The 23,865-nt window shown below is 41.9% G+C and overlaps 1 protein-coding gene and 1 long non-coding RNA gene across 3 annotated transcripts in view; one reads left to right on the top strand and one right to left on the bottom strand.

The window, feature by feature from the left end:
• LOC109267359 (uncharacterized) overlaps positions 1–23,865 on the top strand; it is an 84,537-nt gene that overhangs the window by 5,441 nt on the left and 55,231 nt on the right. The window lies entirely within an intron of this gene.
• On the bottom strand, positions 20,252–23,247 carry IZUMO1R (IZUMO1 receptor, JUNO). The gene is made up of 4 exons (XM_019450101.2): positions 22,966–23,247; positions 21,997–22,204; positions 20,702–20,839; positions 20,252–20,551 (listed from the first exon to the last, which is right to left on the bottom strand). The coding sequence occupies exons 1-4, from the start codon at positions 23,101–23,103 to the stop codon at positions 20,283–20,285; spliced, it is 753 nt and encodes a 250-aa protein (XP_019305646.1). The 5' UTR covers positions 23,104–23,247; the 3' UTR covers positions 20,252–20,282.

Here is a 23,865-nt window from a genome sequence, read left to right as displayed (position 1 = left end):
ATAATTTATTGTTTTTGGTGCAATTGTAAATGGGATTGTTTTTTAACTTCTCTTTCTGCTGTTTCATTATTAGTGTATGGGAATGCAACAGATTTCTGTACATTTATTTTATATCCTGCAACTTTACTGAATTCATTTATCAGTTCTAGTAGTTTTTTGATGGAGTCTTTTGGGTTTTCTATATATAGTATTATGTCATCTGCAAATAATGGCAGTTTTACATCTTCCTTACCAATTTGGATGCGCTTTATTTCATTATGGTGTCTGATGACTGTGGCTAGGACTTCCAGTACTATGTTGAATAAAAGTGGTGAGAGTCGACATCCTTGTCTTGTTCCCGACCTTAGGGAAAAAGCTCTCAGTTTTTCACCATTGAGTATAATGTTGGCTGTGGGTTTTTCATATATAACCTTTATTATGTTGAGGTATTTTCCCTCTAGACTTCCTTTTTGAGGGTTTTTATCATGAATGAATGTTGTACTTTGTCAAATGCTTTTTCTGCATCTATTGAAATGATCATATGGTTTTTATCCTCTCTAGTATTGATGTGATGTATCGTGTTGACTGTTTTGTGAATAGTGAACCATGCTTGCATCCTGGGAATAAATCCCACTTGACGCTGGTATATTTTTTGTAATGTATTGTTGGATTTGGTTTCCTAATATTTTGTTGAGGATTTTGCTTCTATGTTCATGAGAGATATTAGCCTGTAGTTTTCTTTTTTTGTGGTGTCTTTATCTGGTTTTGGTATCAGGGTGATACTGGCTTCATAGAATAAATTCAGAAGTTTTCCATTCTCTTGTATTCTTTGGAAAAGCTTGAGAATGGGAATTATCTCTTCTTTAAATGTTTAGTAGAATTCACCTGTGAAGCCATCTGGTCCTGGACTTTTGTTTCAGCACTTTGAATGTATCCTGCCAATCCCTCCTGGCCTGCAAAGTTTCTGCTGAAAAATCTGATGACAGACTTATGGGGTTTCCCTTGTATGCAACTGTCTTTTCTGTGGCTACTTTTAATTTTTCTTTTTTTTTTTTTTTAATGTTTATTCATTTTTTGAGAGAGGGAGAGACAGATAGAGTGCGAGTGGTGCAGAGGCAGAGAGTGAGACACAGAATCCAAAACAAGCTCCAGGCTCTGAGCTGTCAGCACAGAACCCCATGTGGGGCTTAAACTCATGAACTGCGAGATCATGACCTGAGCCAAAGTCAGATGCCCAACTGACTGGGCCACCCAGGTGCCATTTTGTTTTGTTTAAGTAGTATCTACACCCAGTGTGGGGCTTGAACTCACAACCCCAATATTGAGAGTCACAAGCTCTTCCAACTGAGCCAGCCAGGCGCTCCTAAAAAAATTTTTTTATCACTACTTTTTTGCCATTTTGATTACTATGTGTCTTGGTGTATTGAGTTTTTGTGGGGATCTCTGTGCATCCTGGATCTGGCTATCTATTTCCTTCTCCAGATTAGGGAAGTTTTCAGCTATTATTTCTTCACATAAATTTTCTGTTCCTTTTTCTCTCTTCTTCTTCTGAGACCTCTATAATGGGAATGTATTAACCTTGATGGATTCACTGAGTTCCCTAAGACTATTCTCAACTTGCAGGGGTTGGGACTTGGTGTAAGCAAGTTAGGTAACAAATGTTGGGGCAGTGTTGGTTCCACAGATGGGGTGTGGGGAGGGAAATTGCGCCTGTTAGCTCCGTTGTTCCTGGAGGGCTCTCCCATGATCCTTGCCTCTCCAGGCCATGCTCTGAGATGGGCAAGTCTTTTTCCCTCCTGTCTGCCCCTGGCATTCTTCAAAGTACTGGTTCTACACTATATCTGCAAGAGCTGTTTGTCATGCTGGTTCTTTAAGGGCAGGGGGATTCTGCTTCCTAACACCTACTAGGTTCTCCCAGAGCAGAGCCACTGATTTTTAAAATTCCAGGCTTTACGTCCTGCTGATTGTAAGAACTCATGAGATTTGGCCCCTCTCACTTTCAAAGGCAAATATTATGGGGGTTCATCCTCCCTATTCATCTGCGGACTCCCTGGTGTGAAAGTCTGTTTTTCACCCTTCTCTGCACCACCAGCTCCATCCCCCCATGGTTGGCCATGGTCCCTTTCACTCCCAGACCACATCTTCACTCTTTCCACCTTCTTCAGTGTGGCTTCTTCTCTACCTTTAGTTGTGGAATTTGTTCTGCCAGTCTTCAGGTCATTTTCTGGGTTGTTTATGCTTATGCGAATGTTATTTAGTTGTATCCATGGGATGAGGTGAGCATAGGGTCTTTCCACTCCACCATTTCCCAACTGACCTTGCCAGTTTCCTGATTTTTTGCCCCTATTTTCAACTCAAGACCAAGCTTAAAAGCCAAATATGCTTTCCAAATCAATTATATAACATGTTCCACTTCTAATTAGCTGGCATCCAGCTCCTTATACTAACAAACTCCAATCAGAGCTTATGAGGCTATCTTCATGCCTTTTTTTTTTTTACTGTAAAGCTTCCTGCTTGCCTTTGAATCCCTACCAAATGGCAAATGATGGTGGCTGACTCCTCTGCTATAGCAAACTCTGAATAAATAGCTTCTGTTTGTTCTCATTTAGGTAATCTTCATTTATTTCCATGCAACCTTTTCCTCCATTCATATGTGTTCCATTCCCTCCTACCTATAGGACCAAGATGTTCTAAATGTTCCTGCAGAAACAGTAGGAGCAGTAACACAGGTGGCTAATAACCAGTTATCTTCTCCCTTCTTCTCCACTCTATATGTTAGCATTCACTGTAGGTTATCTTGTGATTAATTGCTTGTTGGCTGGAGCCTTTAATTTATCCAAATTGAGAGGTGGTATTGATTGAGAATCAAAACTGTACTTTCTTTCTCACTCCAGTACTCAAAAGAGAAACATGGGTTCAAAATGAAGTTATGGAGCCCTAATTCTCAGACAGTGTGAGAACGCTGCGGAACAGCTTTAACCAGGGTGGAAAGGGGCAGTCTCTATTCATAGCTGTGTTACTGTTTTCTAAGACATAGGCCAAAAGAAGGAATTTGAACTTCTCTAATGGGAGATAGGAAAGTCTGAAGAAGGAAATGAGTTCTCGTGGTGGTAAAATATGTTTCATTTCAGATGGCTTTGAGGGAAAAAAATAGCTGCAACTCAGAGTGGAAAAATTCCCCCCTGTTTTTCTATCTTTCCAACATTCCACTGCCCCAAAGCTCCCTCTCCCACTTCCTTACTTCCTAGCAGAGCCAGAAGATGGTAAGACCAGAGTTCAGCCAACAGTTCTGCTAAATCAGATAAAGCCATTTTCACTTATCAAATGCCTGCAGTTATGGGTTTCTAATGCCCAACAAGGGTACTAGGGATTGGTTATTCTGAAGGGAGAGTCAGACAGAGGTATTTGTGGCTTAAAAGAGAAAGGTCTATGAGAAGAAAAGAGAAGGAAAAGTTGGAAATTGGCATATATTTAGAAGCTCTGGACAATAAAGCTTTATTCTTTTATTCAAAGAACTGAAACTTGGATCAGGGAAAAGGCAATCGATTTTTTTCATCATTCCTTTCCAACCCCATGTGCATTTAGCAATAAAGATTGGCATAACTTTTCATCAGAATTCAATGAAAGGAAGGTGGGAATATAGAAAAAGAGTTATTACCAGAGCTCATCTACTAGGCTGAGGAAACAACTTCATTATAGACCACAAAGTGATGAGGATATGCCCTGAGGATGATGGCCCAGTTGGAGACATAGTAAGATGGATTCTATCCCTGTTCCCCGCCCCTCACTGCTGCCTATTTCTCCCTTCCAGAAAGGTTATTAGAGACATCATTTGTGGAAGAAAGAAAGGAGGAGCTTGCCATATGGGTTACATCAATGGATAAATCTAACCTGATTCTTCTCATGGTTTCTTTGCCTTCCATTATTTCATCTTGTCCTTCTCCTGACCGGTGAAAAAACTCAGAACCCTGGCAGGAGTGTGCTGTACTTGATGGTGTTCCTAAAACAGAGGGTGGTTATAAGGATAGGAAGAAATATCACTCACAGAGATTTCCAGCATAGAACCCAGCATATGGATGATCCTCAATAAATGGTAGTAGATGCTGATATAGAGTGAAACATTGCTATTGGCTACAATTGTTACTCAGTAGTGCTCTGGAAATATTAGTATAACCTCAGTGAAACATAGGCAATGTTTCTTGCTCCTGGGTTGTTGAGAGCATCTGGAGAGAGGAACTCTCCCTTACGAGCATCCTCTTCTATCCTGTGTAGCAGAGCTCTTTGCCTGGGATCTTCTCCTGTTTCTTCTTCATCAAACTCCACTTTTCTTTGTTGTCTCTTCAGAGCTCTATTACCCCCATGTACATGTTATGTGTTAATGAAAGGGTATTGATTATAATTATACATAATATATTATTAAGGCAAATGGATGTTTTGGGGTATATGGATGGCTCAGTTGAACATCTGACTCTTGATTTCAGCTCAGGTCATGATCCCAGGGTTGTGGGATCCACACTGCTTAGGATTCTCTCTCTCTCTCACTTTGCCCCTCTCCCCCGCTTGCTCACTCTCTCTCTTTAAAATAAAATAATAACAAAATGGATATGTTTTAAAATATTTTTTCTTTAAATTTCTGAAAGAGTTTGTGTAGAGGTGGTATGACTTCTTTAAATGTTTGGTATGATTCATCAGCCAAGCCATTTGGACCTAGAGTTTTCTTTATGGGAATGTTTTTTAACTATAAGTTTATTTTTCTGATAGATATAGGACTACTTAGATTCTTTCTTCTCATGTTTTGTATCTTCTTGATAGTTTGTGTCTTTCAAGGAATTTTATTTTATCTAAGTTGTTGACTTTACTAGCATAATGTTTACTTATTATGCTTGTCCTTTATTATGCTTTTAATATCTATAGATTCTAGAGTGATGTTACTTCTCTAATTCCTGATATTGGCAATTTGTGTATTTCTTTTTTTTTTTCCTTATAAATCTGGCTAGAGAGTTTCAATTTTATTGATCATCTGAAAGAACCAGCTTTTTATTTCATTGATTTTTCTGTTATTCTTTTGTTTTCTATTTCATTGTTCTCTGCATTTGCTCTTTATTATTTCCTTTCATCTGCTTACTTCGAGTTTAATTTGATCTTTTAAAAAATAGTTTCTTAATGTGGAAGCTGAAGTTATTGATTTGAGACTTTTAGTGTTTTTTAGTATAAATATTTGGTGTTATGACTATCACCCTAGGTATTGCTTTACCAGCATCTTATGAATTTTTAGTACGTTGTGTTTATTTTCATTCAGTTTAAAATAATGTCTAATTTCCATTTTGATTTCTTCTTTGATCCATTATTTAAAAACGCACCGGTTAGTTTCCTAATATTTGGAATTTTTCCAGAGATCATAATTGATTTCCAGTTTAATTCTATTGTGATCTTAGAAAAAATATTGTATTAATAATACTTTTAAATATATTGAGACTTCTCAATATCTTCAAGTCTTCTATATCTTTATTCATTTTCTATCTACATGTTGCAATAATTATTGAGATAGGTGATTGACATCTTTGACTAAGGTTATGAATTTGTCTACTTCTTGCAGTTCTATCAGTTTTTGCTTAATGTGTTTTATAGCTCTGTTATTCTGTATACAAGCATTTGTGTGGATTGTTATGTCCTCATGATGAATTAAACCTTTACCATTATAAAATGAACTCCTTTGTCCCTGGTAATACTCTGTTGTGAAATCTACTTTGTCTGATATTAATATATCATACAGATTTCTTTTGCATAGCATTAACATGATATACCTTTATTTTACTTTTTATTTATTTGTGTGTTTACATTTAAAGTATATTTCTTGTATATGGTTGGGTCTTCTTTCTTTTTTTTAATCAAAACCAGACAATCTCTGCCTTTCAACTAGAATGTTTGATCATTTATATTTAATATGATTAGTTATATGATGAGATTTAAGTCTACCATCTTACTGTTTTCTATTTGTGCCATCTGTACTTTGTTTCTTTTTTCCTTTTGTGTGCCATATTTTGGATTATTTTTTATGATTCCATTTATTTACTTTGTAAATAGCTAGAACTGTTTTTTTCTGTGTTATTTTGGTGGTTGTTTTAGTGTTTGTATTATATATATTTAACTTATCACAGATTACCTTAAAGTCTGTGATATTGTGATTTTTAAATAAGAAATTTATAGTTGGTCTTGTCCAAAGAAGACATCAAGATGGCCAACAGACACATGAAAAGATGCTCAATATCACTAATCATCAGGGAAATACAAATCAAAACCACAATGAGATACCATCTCACACCTGTCAGATGGTTAAAATCAACAACACAAGAAACAACAGGTGTTGGCAAGGATGTGGAGAAAGGGGAACCCTCTTGCACTGTTGGTGGGAATGCAAACTGATGCAGCCGCTCTGGAGAACAGCATGGAGGTTCCTCAAAATTTAAAAATAGAACTACCCTATGATCCAGCAATTGCACTATTAGGTATTTACTCAAAGGATACAAAAGTACCTTTTGAAGGGGTTACATGCACCCCAATGTTTATTGCAGCATGATCAACAATACCCAAACTATGGAGACAGCCCAAATGTCCATTGACTGATGAATGGATAAAGAAGATGTGGCATACATACACAATAGAATATTATTCAGCTATCTAACAGAATGAAATATTGACATTTGCAATGATGTAGATGGAGCTAGGATGTATCATGCTAAACAATATAACTCAATCAGAGAAAGAGAAATACCATATGATTTCACTCATATGTGGAATTTAAGAAGCAAAACAGGTGACCATATGGGAATGGTGAAAAAAGAGAAGAGAGGGAAACAAACCACAAGAGACTCTTAATGATAGAGAACAAATTATGGGTTGATGGAGGGAGGTGGTGAGACATGGGCTAGATGGGTGATGGGTACTATGGAGGGCACTTGTGATGAGCACTGGGTGTTGTATGTAAGTGATGAATCACTGAATTCTATTCCTGAAGCCAATATTGCACTGCATGTTAGCTAACTAAAATTAAAATTTTATTTTATTTAAAAAAAATTTTAATGTTTATTTTTTTTGAGAGAGAGAAACAGAGTGTGAGTAGGAGAGGGGCAGAGAGTGAGAAGGAGACACAGAATCCGAAGCAGGCTCCAGGCTCTGAGCTGTCAGCACAGAGCCTGAAGTGGGGCTTAAACTCATGAGCCATGAGATCATGACCTGAGCCAAAGTCAGATGCTTAACGGACTGAGCCACCCAGGTGACCCTAAAATTTAAATTTAAAAAAGGGAAAAGTACCAAAAAAATGAGCTAAACATGAATTTGTAGGTTGCTATGATTAGTGTGAGCATCCTTTATGAAAGAATATATGACCAAATAAGAGAGAAGGTTATATTTAGGATGAGCCTTGATGAGTGGCAGTATGGAAGACATTCCAGGTAGAAAGATATCCTAAATAAAGGGCTGGCTTTGAGAGCACTGCCTTTAGAGGACAAAGGAAAAATGGGGGGTGCAGATTTATTATTAACGGTAGTATTTGGTGGTGGTTTTAAATTATGGGAGGTTTGAACTTTTTGAAGCCTAATAGAACAGCTAAAAAAGAATATGATTAAAAACACAAGCTAGAAAAGTTAGCGCTGGGTAAGCTTTTTAGTTGAGAAAGCAAGGAAATCTATAACCATCAGGGAAAAGGAAAGTAAATAAACTGAGAATATTTGGATGGAGCAAAGTCGAAGGAATTTAGATGTCTAGCACTGCTCGTTATTCCCATATGCCTTGATATAATGAGTAGGAATTATTAAACCTTTTTGAAATTATTCAGCTAGCTCTAAAATGAGGTATTGCTTGAATTCTTAGTTCTTTTTTTAGGTCTACCATAATGAAAACATATACACATTTTATGAAAGAAGAAGAAAGTTATTGAAAATAACTCAAAGGTTTAACATGATTTTTTGTGTTAATATTGTTTTAAGTTATTAAAGTGATTTTTGAGGTTTTTTTCTATGTTTGAATATATAATATGACATAAAAATCAGAATTAAGAACTTTCCAAGTGTTATTTAATAAGATGATCAGGTTACTTCAATTGATATTTTATTAATGTTATTTATTTTTATGTTTATTAATTGTTGAATTAAAAAGAAAGAAATATATAGTTGGTTTCATCCTCATTTCTGGTATAGAGCTCCTAAAACCCTTGGAATACCCTAAGTGATGAGAGTGATAAAGGTGTTTTTGGTATGTTAATTAGGTTGACTTTTAGAAAGCCCACAAGTCATCTAAGAATACAGGCTGGTTGCCAGTTGAGTCACCCAGTGATTAGCTGGTTGGAACTTTGAATCTCACCACCTTACTTCCAGGGAGGGGAGAGGGGCTGGAGATTGAATTAAGTCACCAATGGCCAATTATTTAATTAATCACGCGTATATAATGAAACGTGCATTTAAAAAAAAAAAGGACAGGATTTGGCGAATTTCTAGGTTGGTGAACATGTAGAGATTCAGGGAGAGTGGGAAGGAAACTCACCCTTTCTCCATACCTTGCCTGTGCATTTCTCCCATCCGATTGTTCCTAAATTATATCCCTTTATAATAAACTGGTAATCTGGTAAGTAAATATTTCTCTGAATCCTGTGAGCCACAATAGCAAATTAATGGAACTGAAGAAGGGAGTCATTGGAACCTCCAATCTATGACCAGCTGAACAGAAGTGTAGGTGATAACCTGGGCTTGTGAATGGCATCTCAAATGTATGTATGTTGGGGGCAGTTTTGTAGGACTATCTCCAGGTAGATAGCGTCAGAATTGAGTTGATTATAGAACATCCAGCTGGTGTTGTAGAATTTCTTAGTGATATGGGGAAAACTCCACACAAACACATTGAAATTGGGTTCAGAATCATTAAAGTCATATTATACCACTTTACTATGGTATAAGAACCTTACAGTAACACACTGCCATTTCTCCCCCACTACATAATATTTTAAGGAGATTTAAATAATTTTTAAAGCTCTTACATATCTACTCATGTAGTAAATCTTTCCAATGTTCCTCACTCCTTTGTGAAGATCTATATTTTGATCTATCCTCATTTTCTTCTGCTTATTTAACATTTCTTATTGTATGGGTCTGCTAGTAATGAATTCTTTCAGATTTTTCTAAAAAATATTTTGTAAAAGTATTTTGTTTTCATTTTTTTTTAGAAGATAGTTTTAAATTTTTTTTAATTTTTTTTTAACATTTATTTATTTTTGAGACAGAGAGAGACAGAGCATGAACGGGGGAGGGGCAGAGAGAGAGGGAGACATAGAATCGGAAGCAGGCTCCAGGCTCTGAGCATCAGCCCAGAGCCTGACGCGGGGCTCGAACTCATGGACCGCAAGATCGTGACCTGAGCCGAAGTAGGACGCTCAACCGACTGAGCCACCCAGGCGCCCCTGTTTTCATTTTTAAAAGATATCGTATTAGCTTTCTAGGGTTGCCATAACAAAATACCCAGACTGGGTTTCTTAAACAACAGAAATGTATTTCCCTTGAGTTCTGGAGGCCAAAAATTAAAGATCAGGGTATTCACAGGTTAGGTTTCTTCTGAAGCCTCTCTGTTTGGCTTGTGGATGGCTGCCTTCTATGTCCTCACATTGTTAGCTCTCAGACTGCATCTGTGTCCTATTCTCTTATTTTTTTTAAGTTTATTTTTTTTTATTTTGAGATATATATATATATATATACACACACATATATATATACACATATATATATACATATATATATACACACACATATATATATATATATAGAGAGAGAGAGAGAGAGAGAGAGAGAATGTGTGAGTGGGGGAGTGTCAGAGCAAGGGAGAGAGAATACCAAGCAAGGCTCAGTCTCACAAACTGAGAGATCATGACCTGAGCTGAGATTAAGTGTTGGACACTTTACAAACTGAGCCACCCAGGCACCCCCTTAATCTCTTATTATAAGGTATTACAAGGATGCCAGTCATACTGGATTAGGGCCCACACATACGACTTTATTTTATTTTAATTACCTCTTAAAAGTCCTATCTCCAAATACAGTGACATTCTGAGCTACTGGGAAGTTAGGATTTCAACATACAGATTTGGAGCTGGGCACAGTTCAGCCCCAAACAGATACTTTTTCCAGGTATAGAATTATAGGTTGACAGTTTCTTTCAGCACTTTGAAGATGTTCTCCATTATCACCTCACTTGCATTGTTTACCATAAGAAATATGCTGTCATCTTTCATTTTGTTCCTCTGAATATATTTACTCTTTTATTTCTCTGGCTGTTTTAAGATTTTCTCTGTATCCAAGTTTTGAGCAATTTTGGTATTATTTGTTTTGGTGCTATCTTCATGTTTCTTGTGCTGGAGGTTCAATGAGCATCTTAGATTCAAAGTTTTATCATTTGGGTCTGAAGCAGAAGTGATCTTTTCCTAGGACTCTTCATAGAATTGTGGCTCAAAAGATTTAAAAATTTAAACTTATTGGATTTTACCAATTTACCTTCCACAAAATGTCTACCAATTTACATTTCCATCAGCAGACAGTAGCATATTCTTTTTGATTATTGTCAATCTAAATGGTGATAAAAGTTCCTATTGTTTTCATTTGCATTTCTTTGATTACCTATGGAATCAAGCCTTTGTTCATGTTAATGGATCACGTGTTCTTATTTTTCTTAATTGTGTTAGTCATTTTAGCCCCTTCTCTACATAGCACCTGCTATGCACCAGGGAGCATTCTATACGCTAGGGATAGTGCAACAAACAAGAGATAGGGGGCTCTCCTCTCAGAGAGCTTGCCTTCAAATGGGAGTTGGAGAAGACAGCACACACATGCAACTTCAGATGGTGACACAAGCTATACAAAAATAAGATGATGTGATGCTGTATATACTGGGTCATTGCAGAAGGCTTCTCTGAAGATGTGATATTTGAATACCCAATTATGAGAAAGATTTAGGTATGCAAAGATATGGGGCAAACTCATAAGAGGAATAGGAAACAATAAGTGCAAATATTCTGAGGCAGGAAGGAGTTTAGTCTATTTCAAGACTCGAAGAAATCCCATGTGGCTAGAGAATAGTAAGTAGGAGAGAAAGTCAGGAGCTGAGGTCAGAGAGGTAGGCAGTGACAGATCCATGGAACCTATAAGGCCAAAGGAGGCCTGTAAACTCCTGTAAGGAGTTGAGATTTTATTCTAAATGTGAATTGCTTATACAAATCATTTGCCCGTATTTCAATTGGAGTAGTCATATTTTTATATTGATTTTTTAAAACTATTATTGTATTAAAATTATTAACATCTATACATATGTGTATTGTAGATGTTTCCCTCTATTTTTCATTTGTCTTTTACCTTTGTTTACAGTGTTTTAAAAATCCCTTTTCCTTTCCTTTTTATTGTGCCTTCTAAAAAATTATAGTAACTCTATTATTAATCTTTCATAGCTCTAGGCTTGAGAAAGTTCTTCTACCAAAATTATAAAAATATTCACCCATATTTCCATCTCACTCATTACTTTCACACATCATCAATTTTTCCATTAGTTTTTAAAATTAAGTAATGTGTAAGACAAATATTTCTACCCCACCTCTGAGTCTCCCTGGAGGGACTAAGACCAATGGATTAAGAACTGGGTGATATTATACCTTTTACTTAATAATGAAAACATAGCAACATATATTATTTAATGTTTTGCTATGGCTATTTTGATGATCTTAGAGGGCCAAAAACCACATTTGGCTGGTGTTCATGGAGGTTAAACTCTAAACCTAACCATTGGGGAGAAATGGTCCCCTTCTCATTGCCTTCTTTTGTTCTCATCTATGATCCAGATTTTAAGTTTATTTATTTAGAAGAAGAGAGCATGAGGAAGGGGCAGAGAGAGAGGGAGAGAGAGAGAATCCCAAGGGGGCTCTGCACTGTCACAAAGAACCTGATGTGGGGCTTGAACTCACAAACTGAGATCATGACCTGAGCCGAAATCAGACACTTAACCAACTGAGCCACCTAGGGACCCTATGATCCAGCTTTTGGGAGTTCTCTGCTAAGGCACCAGGATCCACCCCAGGGAAAAATACTCCTTCCTTTTAAAGCTCACCTTTAATTCAAAGTAATCAGAGCCCGTTAAGTTCTAGAGTTCTCCTCTGTGAAGCGGGAAACAAAGGACCCGAGACCAGCAGCTTCACAATCAGAAACTGTTCTGGGATCAGAAACAGCTTCTGTCTCTGCAGACACAATGTAGAGCTCAGAAAAGGCCAGGATGAATTAATTTTTTTTGATTTTTCATTGCTGGTACTAACTCTTAGTCACTTTATTCATAAAATGTCCTCACCCTGAAAATAATCCTGTTTCAGTTTTTTGAATATCACCCTTGGGGAGATATTAATCCTCTGGAAAATTTACAATAACCATATGGCTAAGATAGACAAACTGCCTGGGCTGTGAATTTGGAAAGCTGGCTGTAAGGAGCAGCTGCCCAGGCTCCATGCTTTGGCCAGAATGTTCCCACTAGCCCAGTAGTCTGGGTTTCTAAACTCCCAACAGATGGCAAAGTCTTAATGTTAATTGAGTCAGTGGTTTATATTTGAAATATTTTAATTCTGAAGTCACTTTTTCATATTTTCTCCCTTTTTCTGTCTCAATGAAAAAAGTATCTCAACTCCTTGCCAAGGTCAACCTTTGCGTTTATGCCATGGATCACCCACCCATCTTTGAACTCATTCCCTCAGCTCTTCAGCTGTCTTTTAATTTTACCACCCATAACACTTTTCATTTATTCTACAAACATGCACCTCAATCCTTAAAATGTTCCTTAAGCTGCCTACTCCTTTAAAATAGCTATCTTATCTGTCTTATACATTGTCAATGGAATTTAATGATTAATGCATGGATTCTGGAAGTAAATTGCCTGGATTTGCACCTGTCACTGACTGTGTAAACTTGGACAAGTTTCTTGATCTCTCCTTGCCTCCATTTATTCATATGTAAATTCTGGATAATAATCGTAGCTATCTCTTAATTAATTAAAGTTAAATAAGTTAACACATGAAAAAAATAATAAAAATAAAATAGCTACCTTATCCAAATTAGCCACCTCAATCAATCCTCTCTGAGTCCCTTGTATGGTTCCTTCCAAATGATTATCTCATTTGTATTTATTTATTATTGTTTACTCATATTTTTACTGTATTCCTTACTACTATATCATTTCCATGAGGACAGGAATCATGTTTGCCTCACTCATTATTTTATCCATGAAAATCAATGAAGACCAACCAAATGAGTACAAGCACAGACTATTTATTCAAACTTGCAAGAGTGTCAGTCACCATCAGTTGGATTTTGGCAGAAGACAAAGACAAACTCAAAGACAGACTCAAAGACAGGCAGAAGAATGGAAAAAAGAAAAGGATTTGGGTATGTCCTGATTTGATGCTATTGGCATGGGGAAGCTTAAGTGGCCAAGCAGAAATGAGGCATTGCATGAGATTGGTTAGGAATACACATTTGGCTTTCTCCAATTGGTCCTAAGTTGGAAATAGGGAGCAAAAATAGAGAAGTTGTCAGTAATTAATTAAGTCCTGGCCATTTGGGGATGATTATTAGAGGGGTTATTATTTGGCTTCCTGGACTGGTTGTTATGGATAGTAGTTTGACTTCTTTGACTGCTTCCTGCAGGAAGTAGCTGGCTTCCTGGGCTGATTGTTACAGGTTATGGGGCAGAGCCCTATATTTATAGTCTAGTTATTATTCATTGTTACTCAGTCCCTCAGTCCCCAGGACCAGCACAGTGTCCAGCATAGAGTAATAACTCAATAGTTTTTTATGAATTAATTTGCATTTGGATGGCAACTCAGAATTTTATATTGCCCCTTTGAGATATAGTTCTTTTCATTTCTCTTCTACCCCTAGTTTCTGCTTTCCTGCAACTTGACTAGCTCCATTTTCCCAGTCACCTCCAAACTGTAGGTAAGTTAGAGATTCTCTGCAAGCTTTTTGTTTTTTTGTCTACATTTTTTTCTTAGAAAACATGTCTGCTTCCAAAGTGTCAAATAACACTTCCAGAGAAGTGATTCCAAAATTCTTTTCTCTAGCTCTGACCTCTCTTATGTACCCCAAGTCATTGTCTGATAAACAGCTCTATGCTGACATCTCACCAGCATCTTCAAGCCTATCATCAGCCTCTCCCATCTGGGAAGTCCTCTCTCTTCCTCCAGAGTTTTCTGTTTGGTCCGTTTGTAGCAAAAGCACTACTAAAAGTGCTTTCTGGTTCTGTGGGAGGGTAAATCTGAGGATGGATGTGAGCAGAACAGAAGGAAAGGTGGAAAATGCAAACAAGTGATTGGTTTTGTTGGCAGGAATACTGCCCCTCTGAGGTGCAAGAAGAGACTGGACACTCAAGCTGTCTCACGGGCTGGAGCTGGGGAATGTGATCCAATGTGAGAGACACCTGCCTTGGACACCAGAATAATCTCCAAATCTGTATCCTCCTGCCTTTCCCCACAAAAAAAGCAATGGGACAGTGGGAAATACCTAAGAAAACAGTAATTTTTGTGGAGGGTGTCAGTGAGGATGGGGTGGGAAAAGGAGTGGACAAGAACATGGTTGAAGAGGAACAGAAGGGGTGCTCAGCATTCTTTTATTGGCAGCAGAGGTGGTCTGATCCCAGTGTATTCATGTCAGGCTGCTGTGAATTACACACTTCTGTATGAAGTCCTATTCAGGAAAGTTATTCAAAAAGGAATCTTAAAGTAAGGGAAGCATACATGTTTTTGTTTTTCACTGGCTACCCAGAACTTCCCAGCATTCTCTGAGAAAGGACTTGAACAAGATTTAATGTTCCCATGTGGAAAAGTGAATAGGTTGCATCCGGTAGAAGGAATGTCCTCCACCCAAGACCTGGTATAATCTAGACTAGGGAAAGTACCTCTTACAAATGGGAGCATCAGAGTTGAGTTTTCAAAGGCTGTTGCTTCCTTTGTGATAGTTCTCTCTCCCCCACCCTTCATCTTTTATGTATTTTGTGGCACTGTATACAAAAGTGTGATCCAAATTTCCATAGGTTCTATTTTCCTAATTGTTTCTGATTCTGCCATATTCTGATTCACTGGTCTCTCCTATAGCCTGACTTAATGCCTCCTAGAGCTCTACTCACAATTAAGTTCCTACCATATGCATTTCTTATGTCATTCCCCTCCTATAAATTTCATCCTATATGTTGTCCTCAGCCTCTTTGTCTCCAGTTTGGCCCCCTTTTAATCTTCTCTTTATATAATGAAATCTTCTTTTAATCTGCAGTTTCTCATTACAGAAGGTAGAATGAATTACTAGGATCTCACAAAGATATTTATTTCTAAGTGTTCCTTTGCTAAAGAGTGTGAAGGAGACCATCAGTGAACGAGAGATTTCAAAAAATATTTAGAAGATAGAGGCACCTGGTGGTTCAGTCGGTTGAGTGTTCGGCTCTTGATTTTGGCTCAGGTCATGATCCCAGCATCATGGGATGCTGAGTATGGAGCTTGCTTAAGACTCTCTCTTTCTCCCTCTGTCCCTCTCCCCTGCTAGTGCTCTCTCTCTCTCTCTCTCTCCCTCTCAAATACATTTTTATAAATAAATAAATATTTAGAAGCTAGAGAGCATATGGAAACACACAAAGGGCACAGTGGTGGCCAGAAGAAATGGAAGAGGCAGCTGAAGTGGAAAGAGGAGCTCATTTCTGGAAGGAAGATGAGCTCTTATGGGCAGAGCTGGCAGGCATAGGGGGCAGTGAGAAAAAGCCTTCTGTCTTCTGCTCAGTTCTGGAGCTAAGGTAACCCAACTTTAACCCCCGGAGGGAGTCTTCCCTGAAAAGTTAAATTCTGCATAATGCTGAGATTTCATGTATCATGAAATATATGGTATTGACATCCCAAAGAGAACCATCTTTATTCCAGTATTTGAGGGGTCTGCACTCCAATATAGCTCCTGCCAACTCACTCTTGATAGCCTACATATATAAATGGACAACGGTTGGGTGTATATAGAGTTTCAACCCATTATCTGCAGCAAGCAGCTCAGAAAGCCAACCTGCTATCTAAATTAAACTTACAGGAAGTTAGGCCGCTATTTTAACAACCAGCCCAGGAAGCCAGCCAATTACCCAATTAACACTTGGCCCCAACAGGCAGGATTTGATTAATGAGTGACAGCTTTCCTACTTTTTATCCCTGTTTCCAATGGAGGATCAACCAGAGAAAGCCAAATACACATTATTAACCAACCACCTAGGATGCCGCACTTCCAGTTAGCCTGCCTACAGCTTCCCCATGCCAACAGCCTCCATTAGGGCATACCTGAAGTTTTCCCCTTCAAAGCTTTTGGGTGTCTGCCAGAACTCAAGTGATGGTGACTGACTGCCTCATCACAGCAAGCTCTGACCAAATAGATTTGCTTGTTCTCATTTACTTCCATATGCAGAAGGCGCCTGCTAGCCAATAAGCCTTCCCCCATATACCCAGAACTCCCCATCAGCTTTGCTCTTCAGGGGCAAGAAGAGGCACAGATATAACCACAGGACACCTATACCAGCTAGCTAGAAAAATGAACCCAGCCTGTCATTCTTAAATATGGATACACAGCCAAGGTCACCAGACATAGAGAGAACCAGCAGCACACAGGGGAAGATTAAGATAGAACAGATTGCCCTTGGAGGAAATAGGTCATTCAGACACTAGGGGAAAAAAAAAAAAGACAACAAAAATTCTGATTAAATCTTCAGTGAGAGTTGAGAAGATATTACATCCATAAAACCAAAAACAGCAGGCTATGAAGAACAAGGGGATAAAAAAAAAAAATCTCCTGGAAATTAAAAGTGAATTTCCAAAATTAAAAAGATTGGAGGATTAAGAAACTAACCACACAGCAAAAAGGTAGCCTGTGTGGCAGAAAAGATAAGCCACATTTGGAACTTCTTCATAGGCTTAAATCCAGAAATGGTTCCAAAGTGGGTACCAAGGGACTGGCTGGCTGGGGCTGTGTGGTTCTGTGTTAGAGATCCTTTGACCTGTGTTTTAGCCACATGCATAGATCACTCTGATTAAAGCAAATCAGTTAACTGCAAATCTGATCATTCCATTCCACTACTGAAAATTATTACTCTTCTAACCACTTATGGGGAGGAAGCTTAGTCCCCATTTCCTGCTCATAACCTGCCATAGCCTGTGCCCTTCCCCTCTCCCTCCATTCCCCACATTTGCTCCAGCCCCACTTGCCAGGGTATTCTGTATAAGTCTCATGAGCTGAGATTGTGGCGTCAGACTTACCTGGTTTCAAACCCACATATGTCTGACCTAATTTAAAAGATGGGGGGCACCTGGGTGGCTCAGTCTGTTGAGCATTCGATTTCGGCAGGGTCGTGATCTTATGATTCATGGGTTCAAGCCCTGAGACGGGCTCTGTGCTGACAGCTCAGAACCTGGAGCCTGCTTTGGATTCTGTGTTTCCGTCACTCTCAGCCCCTCCCCTGCTCATATTCTGTCTCTCCCTCTCTCAAAATAAATAAACATTTAAAAAAAGGAAAGAAAGATGGGTATGAGTGTGGCTCTCAAAGCTTTTGGAGCCATCAGATCAGCTAATACATGTTAGTAGCTTAACAGAGCCCCAGGCACAGAGTAAGTGATCAATATATACTAACAGTTATTAGGGTTCCCAGGACTAGTCTTGTTTTGGCTGTCTCAGTTTTAACCCTACTTTATTTTTATATTTTTACCCAAAAATCCTTTTTAAGAAGTCATTAAACTTGGGGTGCCTGGGTGGCTAAGTTGGTTAAGTGTCCAACTTTGGCTCAGGTCATGATCTCACAGTTTGTGGGTTCGAACCTGCACTGTGCTTTGTGCTGACAGCTCAGAGCCTGGAGCCTGCTTCAGATTCTGTGTCTCCCTCTCTCTCTGCCCCTCCCCTGCTTGCCCTCTATCTCTGTCTCTCAGAAATGAATAAACGTTAAAAATAAAAAGTCATTAAACTCTCAGCTTTATTACCACACACATACCCTCAGACACTTCATTCAGTCCTCAGGTTTTTTCTTTAGATGTTTATTCATTTTTGAGAGAGTGAGCAAGGGAGGGGCAGAGAGAGGGGAGCAGAGGATCCGAAGCAGGCTCCATGCTGACAGCAGAGACCCTGATGCAGGCTCGAACTCACAAACCATGAGATGACATGAGGCAAAGTTGGACGCTTAACCGATGGAGCCACCCAGGTGCCCCCAGTCCTCAGTTCTTAAGAAACTTTACCTAGATGTGTTTTTGAAGCCACAATTCATTGACTCATTTCAGAGCAAGTGAAATTCCTGCTTCAGATAGTTAAGTGCTTTAGGGACCGCCTGATTTTCATTCAGCAATTTTTTCCTAGGTTTTTTCTTTTTAATGCTTATTTATTTTTGAGAGAGTCAGAGAGAGAGAGAGAGCACAAATGGGGGAGGGGCAGAGAGAGAGGGAAACAGAATCGGAAGCAGGCTCCAGGCTCTGAGCTGTCAGCGTAGAGCCCGAATGGGGTTTGAACCAATGAACAGCAAGACCATGACCTGAGCCAGAGTCAGAGGCTCAATGGACTGAGCCACCCAGGCGCCCCTTTTATTTCCTGCTCTTAACGAAGCGACCCTTTTCACTGGGGCTCAGACAGCACCCCCTTCATGAGGACCCCCAGCCCAGGCCCTGTTCTTACTTGGTCTCCATTGCTAGCGTCAGTCTCCTACTCTAGACTCTGAGCACCTCACGTAGGAGGACCGTCCTCACTGGTGTTAGAACACGAGTGCCCTGCCTGTAAGAGGTTCTGCTCAGTGAAGGAGCACAGTCAGGGGAGGCGTGGGAGGAATGGGGGTAGAGTTTAATGGACCAGCAGGGCTTGCTGGTGTGTGGTGAGAATGAGTAATCGTCAGCAAAATCTCAGATGCAGACCTATTAGAAACGTTCTTTGTCAAAGAAAAGGTTGTAGGGAAGGCACCATCTGTGCTGAGAAGCTGCTGGGCTTCAGGCTCCAGAAGGTGCCAAGTGGGCAGGTTAGCTGCCAGTCCACTTCTAGAGAGGACATGAAGGCTGCCCCGGTGCCCCTTCTTGAGTTCAGTTCTGACTCTTATTCTTTAGGGGCTGGCACTGCCTGAGAGGCACAGACTAGACCCCCACAAACAATGGCATTGGCTTTTTTTTTTTTTTTTTAATTTATTTTGAGAGATGGCAAGCAAGCAGGGGAGGGGCAGAGAGAGATGGAGAGGGAGAAATCCAAGCAGGCTCTGCACGGTCAGTGCAGGGCCTGACACGGGGCTTGATCCCACGAACCGTGAGATCAGGACCTGAGCTGCAATCCAGAGTCTGCCGCTTAACCGACTAAGCCACCCAGGCACCCCGGCATTGGCTTTCTCCTCTTTCTTTTTGTAAGTTAAAATCAAGGGGGTCCAACTCCCTCATTCGTCTCAGGGGAGAGGGAAGCAGAGACAGTCTTAAAGAAAGGCCAAAGGACCTGCCAAAAGTCACATAGAAAGTTGTAGAACTGGATTAGAGCTCTGGCTTCTGAATTTCCAGAGCAGCCTGTTGTGATTCTGGGGTTCATCAGGACAGGAGACGCCTAAAGCAATGGAGGCAGTGGCTTCAGCCTTGCATCCACAGTAAAGACGATGGTCTGGGTAGTCCTTACCCTGGCTTTGGGTCTTTTGTAGGCTGTACTGCTCCAAAAGCAAAAGAGGTTGTGAGTCTTCCCCCCCAGGAGGTGTTGCGAGGATTGGAAAGGGCCAAGCACATGTCTAGCAGCTAATGGTTATTAGTTAAGTAGCAACCAACGTTGAGACTTCAGTGCAGGAGGCAAACGGACTCCCTCTTGGACATTGACTCCCTGACCGTAGAGCTAGGAGAGAGTGGGTCCCACAGAGAGAAAGGGCAGCTGCTGTTCTATTGGGAGCACCATTAGCTCTGCCAGGGAAGGGGGTGGGCATGCACTGGAGGAGATAGGCCTGGAGTCCCACCTCAGAGACCCCGACTCCAGCCAGCCATAAAGGCGGGAGGGGGCAGGTCACATTGACTCTCCCAGCCCCTGAAAGCAGAGCAGAGAGGTGGAGGGGGGGGCCTAGCTCCGAGAGTTCACGGCTTGGGCACCAGCTCTGGCAGCCTCAGCGTCCCTACCAAACCCGTGGCCTGTGCCGCTCCATTAAAGGAAGGACCCAAGGAAGGAGGCTGCCACGGCTGGCCTGACCCATAGCTGGGGGGGCTGGGGAGGGCATAGGAGTGTGGGAGGGAGAAGGGGCTTTTAGGATAGGAATGACAGATACAGAGAGAAGGCCAGGAGACTGTAGGAGACTTCCCAGGGTGGGGCAGTGCTGGCAAAGAGGCGGGCCACGGCCACATTGGGGTTGTCCTGGGTGGGCTCAAACCACTTCTGCAGGCACCGCCCACTGTTCCTGCCCTCAGGGCTTGCCTTGAATGAGTTGCTCCAAATCTTCTCGCACAGGTCAGCGGGGGTGGGGAAGTAATGGGGGAAGGGGTGGCAGACAGCCCTCGCAGGGCAGCGGTTCTTCCCTGGGAGGGGGCCGGGTGGGGGGTGGGGGTAAATCGAGGCACAAAGTTACCTCCCAAGATTCCCACCCTCACGTCCCCATCCTTTGCCCTAGGGGAGCATAGGGAGCTGGCGCTTGCTGCCAGGTGGGGGCCCTGTCAAGCACCACTCACCCCGACTCCAGTCCCAGTCGCCGTGCCAGTTGGACTTGCACGTGTAAGATGTGCGACAGTCTTCCCACCACTGCTCGCAGTCCTCCTGGCAGAGTGGCACATCCAGGATTCGCTCTCCTGGCCCAGCCAAGTCCATCTGGGTGCAGGCATAGCAAGAGACAAGAATGCTAATAGCCAGGATCCAGAGATGATCAGTAGCTACAATGGTACTCTGCCAGTTACCGTTGGAAGATAGGGTACAGACTCCTAGGAAGTCTATAAGCATTCCTTTACAAATGAGCACAATGAGGGGTGCCTGTAAGCATTCCTTTACAAATGAGCACAATGAGGGGCGCCTGGGTGGCTCATCGGTTAAGCGTCCAACTCATGATTTTGGCTCAGGTCATGATCTCACGGTTCATGGGAGAGAGCCCTGCCTCGGACTCTGCACTGACAGCACGGAGCCTGCTTGGGCTTCTCTCTGCCCCTCCCCCCACCTCTAAATAAATAAATAAACTTAAAAAAAAAAACAAAAGAAAACCAATGAGAACAATGAGGCTAAGGAGGCTAAATGGTTTGGCCCCAGCTACACAGCTTCCTACATATAGGAGATGTGATTCAAAGGCAGCAAAACCTTGGATTGCAAGTAACTTGTTCTGCGAGTGTTCCGCAAGACAAGGAAATATTTCTTTTTTTTTTTTTTTAAATTTCTTTTTAACATTTATTTATTTTTGAGACAGAGAGAGACAGAGCATGAACGGGAGAGGGGCAGAGAGAGAGAGGGAGATACAGAATCGGAAGCAGGCTCCAGGCTCTGAGCCATCAGCCCAGAGCCTGACGCGGGGCTCGAACTCACAGACTGAGAGATCGTGACCTGAGCCGAAGTCGGACGCTCAACCGACTGAGCCACCCAGGCGCCCCGACAAGGAAATATTTCTAATAAATTTTAACTTGATAAACGAGTGATGCCTTGCAATATGAGTAGTACATGACACAGAATGTCACATGATCACAGCTGAGCCAATGGTTCTTGAAATTCACTTTGAAATACAAGTGCTTTGGATGGCAAGCAAGTTTCCAGAATGAATTATGCTTGCAAGCCAAGGTTTTAGTGTCGTCCCTTATCCTAAAGTTCTCATTTGTGCTCCCCTATGCTGCTCTTTGGGGCCCAGAGGTGGCTTTCTCTCCACTTTTTTCCCCAACCCGGCTTCTGACTCTGCTCTGGTCCGTAGGGGGACAGCGTGTCCTGCTCCTGCTAGCATCGTGGACCTCAGGCTCTTAGTAACAGGGCACTGTGTGGATGTGCCTCCTGCCTCCCCAGCCCAGCCTTCTGACCTTCCGGATCCAAGGTCCCAGGTTTGGGGAGCACTCATAGAAGCAGATAGCCTGGATGAAGTGCTTCTCACAGCCTGGCATCATCAACCCACAGTGAATCAAGCTGAAGTTGTAAAGCAGGGACACATCGAGGTGGGCTTCCCAGCTTGTGCTGGCCGTGCAGCAGGCATTGTCTTTCCAGGGGGTGCACTGAAGGTGGAAGAAGAAGCAAAAGGCAGGGGGTTGGATAAGAGACAGGAGATGGAGGAGTGTCCAGGGCAGAGAGGTAAAAATGTCCCCTAGAAGAGGGCCTGGGCAAATGGGAGGACTTCAGGCCAGCAATGCCCATCTAGAAGGAATGGTGATAATATGTCAATATTTGTAGCCAAAGGGCTCCTGCACACCAATCTCCCTGCCACAGGCTGCTACCATTCCCTAGAAACAGGGTTTCCAGGATCTCAGCTCCTAAAGGGAACAGAGGAACCCCACGAGACCCAGAGGAGTGTGCGGCTGCCCTGGATGGGAGGGCACCAGAGTTGAGAAGAGCTTATAGGTAAAAATCAGCTCCACGACTCCTCCCGTGCCCCTGTCAGTTGCCTCTAGGGGTCTGGGGAGGAGTCACCTGAGTCATAGGTCTCCCCGGTGCCTATGGGTAGGAAGGCTAAAGAAGGGGGACCTGGTTTGTTTGAATGTATGCTGAACCAGTGATGGACCTCTTGGATCATGAGCTGCCCCTGCCCCTGTCCCCCAAGTGGCCGGGCAGCTCAGGTATGGGGACGTGGAAACACTCAACAGTTATGATCTCAAAAGGCCAAAGTGTCCCTCCAGTGGTCTTTGCCCAAATCCTAACATAAGGAACCAAGTGAGTGAGGGTTGGTGATAGTTCAGAAGCCATCTTGGCATTTGTGTCCCTTCCCTGATCTGCCAAAGCAGCCTCACTCCCGTCCCCAGGCAAGGTCTGGCCTTTGTACCTCATCGTAGAGCTGGTCTTCTGGGCCAGGCTCTCGCTTGTGGTGTTTGGTGTTCATGCAGACATCGAGCAGCTCGTCCCCAGCCCAGATGGGCACGACTGTCCACAGCCGTAACACGAGCTGCCACCACCGTCCCATGGCCTACTGCAGAGAGGAGACCCACCTGCTTCTGTGGTAGACAGGACGCCCGCTCCATTCTCTCTACTCTCCCAGGGAGTGAGTATGGGTTTCAAGGCTCCCTCCCTCAAATGATCATGACACTCTGGCTGCCCCTAGGACCTCTATCTGAGGCAGCATCATAAAACGTCAGGGCAGGTGAAACAAACCTGAGAGTTCTGACACCCACCCCCAACGGATGCACAGACACGTGAGTGAAATACCAGGAAGAGGCCAGCCCTGAGGTAAGGGAGGGTCTGGTGAAATGGCTCCAGCCTGCTCTGGGGGAGCTTTTCTTGGTCCCTCCCCTTCCAAGGCAGACTTTCCAACTCCATGACATACGGGCTGGAATTCAGAGCTTTAATTCTGGGTGAAGAACAGAGCAAATCACCAGATTCTACAGGGGATAGAGGGCATGGTGGGACATGGTAGTGGGACAAGTGCAATCCTTACACCATCAAGAGCCAGCCGTGATGGCAGCCCCTCTGCCTCCACCAGCTCCAACCCATCACCAACCCTCCTGAGCAGGAGCCTGGACACCCAGCGGACTTGCGGGCACCTCAGAGCCAGGGAGCATGCCCAGGCAGTCAGATGTGCCGGCCTTGTGCACCCAAAGTCAGGTCCTCACCACAGGAGTGAGAAGGCTGACTTTTCCCTTGGTGTCTGTTGAGCACTGTGTTTTCCACTCTGTTCTGGGCAGTGCTGGTAATGTGAGGGAAGGAAGTGAGAGACAAAAAGAAGAAA

The sequence above is a fragment of the Panthera pardus genome, unplaced genomic scaffold, assembly GCF_024362965.1.
Source record: "Panthera pardus isolate Hobbes unplaced genomic scaffold, ASM2436296v1 HiC_scaffold_12, whole genome shotgun sequence".
Classification (NCBI taxonomy): domain Eukaryota; kingdom Metazoa; phylum Chordata; class Mammalia; order Carnivora; family Felidae; genus Panthera; species Panthera pardus.
The sequence above is the reverse complement of the archived record's forward strand: the minus strand, read 5'-3'. Positions and strand labels throughout refer to the sequence as shown.